Source organism: Penaeus japonicus, unplaced genomic scaffold, assembly GCF_977035675.1.
Source record: "Penaeus japonicus unplaced genomic scaffold, GWHDUDI00000001_assembly GWHDUDI00000002, whole genome shotgun sequence".
NCBI classification, from domain to species: Eukaryota; Metazoa; Arthropoda; class Malacostraca; order Decapoda; family Penaeidae; genus Penaeus; species Penaeus japonicus.
Genome location: NW_028234404.1, coordinates 11,804,549 through 11,809,548, shown reverse-complemented (window position 1 = coordinate 11,809,548; position 5,000 = coordinate 11,804,549). Strand labels below are relative to the sequence as shown.

The 5,000-nt window shown below is 42.4% G+C and overlaps 1 protein-coding gene across 1 annotated transcript in view; it reads right to left on the bottom strand.

The window, feature by feature from the left end:
* LOC122256199 (adenylate cyclase type 2-like) overlaps nucleotides 1–5,000 on the bottom strand; it is a 373,607-nt gene that overhangs the window by 2,013 nt on the left and 366,594 nt on the right. The window contains exons 19-21 of the mRNA XM_086547072.1: nucleotides 1,888–1,983; nucleotides 391–505; nucleotides 49–173 (exon numbers count right to left, since the gene is read on the bottom strand). Of these exons, the coding sequence (XP_086403198.1) occupies nucleotides 49–173; nucleotides 391–505; nucleotides 1,888–1,983 (336 nt within the window). The remainder of the gene's footprint in view (nucleotides 1–48; nucleotides 174–390; nucleotides 506–1,887; nucleotides 1,984–5,000) is intronic.

The following is a 5,000-nucleotide window of genomic DNA, read 5'->3' as shown; positions in this document are numbered from 1 at the left end:
CTTCATCTAACAAGAACAGCCCAATTCTTTCTCTGAGTTTCGACTTACCTGTATTCTGCCCATAACACCAGTGGAATCCATCCTGGAGGCCACATTCACAGTGTTTCCCCAGATGTCGTACTGGGGCTTCTGGGCGCCCACAACACCGGCGATTACGGGCCCATGTGCAAGACCTATTGGTGGGGAAATGAGGGGAAATGAAAGAAAAGAGCTGAAAATAGTTGAAACAGGCAATATTGATGTGATGGCGATGATGTACAACTGATGGGAATAATCATACACACACACACCTACATGCTATATAATAAATCTTCTATGATACCTACATGCTACATAATAACTCTTCTATGATCATATCACTGTAGAGTCATATGCAGTGTTCAAACTTACCAACACGCAGTTTGAAGTTCTGGAAGCTCTCCCTATTGATGGAGTCTAACGCGGCCGCCATCGCCAGCGCAAACTCCACGAGCAGAACTAAACAGTATTCCGTCCTGTCTCTCGCCTGTTGAGTCCGGACGAAAGAGTAATATTTTCATTATTTTATCAAAGAGCTCATTGAAGAAGGAGGGTTCAGTTAAGAAAATCAGTTAATTAACTTCTGAAGGGAAAGGCATAATCATTTCAAATCTAACATTGTCCATGTTTACTTTGTCACATTCTAATTTAAATAGTCCCTTCAATAGAAAGGAAAACTTGAAATGAAATAGAAAAAAGAGAAATTCCACCATATACATAAGACACTCTGCCTCCACTCTACAGTAACACTGAAAGTACAATATCATCATATCTATCAACACAAGAAATGTTATACTTACATTTTCAAAATCCTTTACAATGCAACGGAAGAAAAATAAAAACAAAACGAGGTATGAGTCATTTATGACACAAAACAGGTGACTGTGTGACTAATAAGTATATAAGTACCTGATTACTACGTGAATCAATAAGCTAGTTAGTTTGTGACTTCATGGTTAATACGTGAATGGGGGGGGGGTGAAGATGTGATTAAAACGACTACAGGACACCCACTAAGAGAAGAACGACTGGATAAGAGAGAGGTGATAAGGACGACTAGAACTGAGATAACGAGTAAGACGACCGGACAGAGGTAAGAGGTGAGACAATCAGAACATCGGGTAAAAACTAAGGCTATCAGAACAGAGGGTAAAAAATAAGGCAATCAGAACAGAGAGCAAGAAGTGAGACAATCAGAACAGAGGGTTAGAGTGAGGCAATCAGAACAGAGGGTAAAACGTGAGGGAATCAAAACAGAGAGTAAGAAATAAGGCAATCGGAACAGAGAGTAAGAAATAAGGCAATCAGAACAGAGAGTAAGAAATAAGGCAGTCAGAACAGAGAGTAAGAAGTGAAGCAATCAGAACAGAGGGTAAGAAGAGAGGCAATCAGAACAGAGAGAGTACGGCAATCAGAACGAAGGTAAGAGTGCGGCAACCAGTACGGAGAGTAAGAAGTGAAGCGATCAGGACGGAGGGTAAGAGTGAGACAATCAGAACAGAGGGTAAGAGTGAGGCAATCAGAACAGATTGTAAAAGTGAGGCATTCAGAATAGAGAGTAAAAGTGAGGCAATCAGAATGGAGGGTATGAAATGAGGCAGTCAGAACGGAGGGTAAGGAATGAGGCAATCGGAACAGAAGGAAAGAGTGAAGCAATCAGAATAGAGTATAAGAAATGAAACAATCAGAACATAGGGTAAGAAGTGAGGCAATCACAACAGAGGATAAGAAGTGAGGCCATCAGAATAAAGGGCAAGAAATGAGGGAATCAGAACGGAGCGTAAGAGTGAGACAATTAGAATAGAGGGCAAGAAGTGACGCAATCAGAACAGAGATAAGAGTAAGAGAAATGAAGAGAAAAATGCTTACGTTTTCCTTGCCGGGGTGAAGTCCAGCTGCAACCATGTATGTGCTTCCAATTGTCTTGATCTTTTCAATGACGCTGAATTTCGGCTTTGACAACAGCTGTAGGAAAGGAAGTGTGGATTAATGGCCTCATGTGCTTCCGTCTCCGCTATGTGGAGTATGTGGCAATATGTACATGTTAACGTTTTTTTTTTTGTTTGTTTGTTTTTTGTTTGTTTTTTGGTATCCTGTGTCCTTTTTTTCTTTTTTTTAATTATATGCGTTTGTTTTTCTGTACTTGTCTTTCTTTTTCTCTGTTCAGTTATAACGCTGTTTGTCTCTCTTACTTTCACATTTTCGTTTTTTTTTTTTGTTCCCTCTCTCTATTACCCCATTTCTTTCTTCTCTTCCTCTCTCTTACGCCTCCTCTACATCTCTCTCCATCTCTCACTCCGTCTCTCTCCTCCTCTCCATTCCTCCTTCTCTCTCCTTCTTTCCATCCCTCCTCCTCTCCATCCCACCCTCTCTCTCCTTCTCTTCATACCTCCCTGTCTTTCCTCCTCTCCATCCCTCCCTCTCTCTCCTTCTCTCCCTCCCTCCCTCTTTCTCCTCCTCTCCATCCCTCCCTCTCTCTCCTTCTCTCCATCCCTCCCTCTCTCTCCTGCTCTCCATCCCACCCTCTCTCTCCTTCTCTTCATACCTCCCTGTCTTTCCTCCTCTCCATCCCTCCCTCTCTCTCCTTCTCTTCATCCCTCCCTCCCTCGCTCTTACCATAACCAATTGTATTTATATTATTGAAGTTATCATTGTTACTATATCTAGAGAATATTATTGTGCATATATGTCTTTTACTATTGTGTTCATACTGAAAGCACTGCACTCTGTACATTGCATTACTTGTAACGCTGTATCTGAGAACAGCTGATTAAGTTCTGTTATACACATACAATGAAACTATCAATATATATTGTATTTCATATCTACAGTCTTACCGTTATACGCCTATTTTACCGCATGCCAATGTCTATTTTTACCCATGTTCTGGCTGGTCACATTCACCTATTTCCGCAGTGGCTTACCATAAAAGGGAGTTGGCCCACGATTCCCTCAGTCGACCAGCTTCCATGTTTACATTCTTGCCCACTTTTGACGTCACGATACAGAGACCTACTCTTGTTTCAGCAACGCTCTTGTGTGCGGTTACTCAGACTAGACCACACCAGACAAGGTTCAAACGAGGATCATTCCTCCTTGAGGCTGTGCCCTACAACTCTGTACTACGAAACTGCTTTAAGAATAAGCGCTGTTAACCCGATGATTCGTCTGGCTTCATATCCTCATCTCGCGCCGTGCTGCTAGTGTCGCCCTGACACTCTGCCTCCGAAACTCTGCTGAATGAGTCACAACTTATCTCACACAACTCCCGCTGACCGCTATACGGCCACGCCTACACTCTCCCTGCCCAACCCTTCCTCTTCCTTTCCCTCCATCACTCTCTCTCCTCCTCTCCATCCCTCCTTCTCTCTCCTTCTCTCCATCTCGCCTCTCTCTCCTCCCCTCCCATCCCTCCTTCTCTCTCCTCTACTCCATCCCTCCCTCTTCCTTTCCCTCCATCACTCTCTCTCCTCCTCTCCATCCCTCCTTCTCTCTCCTTCTCTCCACCCCCCCCTTCTCTCTCCTCCCCTCCCATCCCTCCTTCTCTCTCCTCCTCTCCATCCCTCCCTCTTCCTTTCCCTCAATCACTCTCTCTCCTCCTCTCCATCCCTCCTTCTCTCTCCTTCTCTCCATCCCCCCTTCTCTCTCCTCCCCTCCCATCCCTCCTTCTCTCTCCTCCTCTCCATCCCTTCCTCTTCCTTTCCCCCCCCTCACTCTCCCCCCTTCCCCCTCCACCCCTCCCCCGCTATATAAACGCGCAGTATATGAGGATCGCTCGCTCGCAGTCAACATCAAAACCGGGTTTTTTCGTGGAACTCCCGTGAGGAAACCGTCTGCATATTATTGCATGCTTGAGCTTCCCTCTAGTTTCCGAAGCACACACTTTGTCCTTTAATAAGTCCTTTTGTTATCATTTTCATACTAATCGTAGTAGTATCATTATTATTTCTAAATCTAATTTACTGTTAGTATCATCATTGACTGTATCGTTATAGTCCTCATTATCAATATTAGCATTATTATTTTCACATGCATTGTTGTTGTTACAACAATAGTAATGATGACGATGGTACTAAAATAATAATAACAATAATAATGATACAACAATAGTTACATCATTATCAATAATAATGATGATATAAGAATAGTAATATTATAATCAATAATAATAACGGTAATAACACTGGTGATACTATCAATAACACACATCGTCATAATTACAGAAAGAACAACAGCAACAGCAACAACCAGGAGAAGAAAGGGACAAGTTATATGTTCAGACAACAGAGGCAGCCAGACACTGGGATTCAGAAAATGCTGAATCATGGTATAAGTTAAAGCATGGACGCAGGTTAGGCAACCTCAAGACCTGTTACACGTACAAAGGAAATTTAGTGCATGACGCAATTAAGTGGTGTAATCTTCTGTTGTCGTTGTTATTATTGTTGTTTTCCGTTCTTGTTTTCCTCATTGGTGTTGTGGGTGTTGTTTTAAATCATTACCATCATCATTATTTGTGATTACGGTTATTGTTCATTTGCGTAATGGCTGAGGTTGTTGCTTTTTGCATTTGCCAAAGCTTAGAAACTTCCATCTCCTCCACCATTGCTTGTAGCCCGACTACCATCCCATATACTATTGCTTGTAACCCGACTGCCTTTCCATCTACCACTGCTTGTAACCCTACTAGCATCCCATCTACCACTGCTTGCAACCATTACACCAGGGCTCCTCTACTACAAGTTGCAGTACATACAGAGGTCCGGATAAACATTTAACGTGCAATCGTGAAAATAAAACAACTAATAACAGTATAGGGTTGTCTACCCATTTTTTTCATTTTATAATAATTCTTTGACTTATTTAAACTGAGTGTAAGGTTCACAGTTAGTCTAGGAAATACACTCGCAAGAATACATCGCCAGGATCTCCATGTTATTTAATTATGTATTTCCTGGCATCCAGCTATAACACTCGGAAAA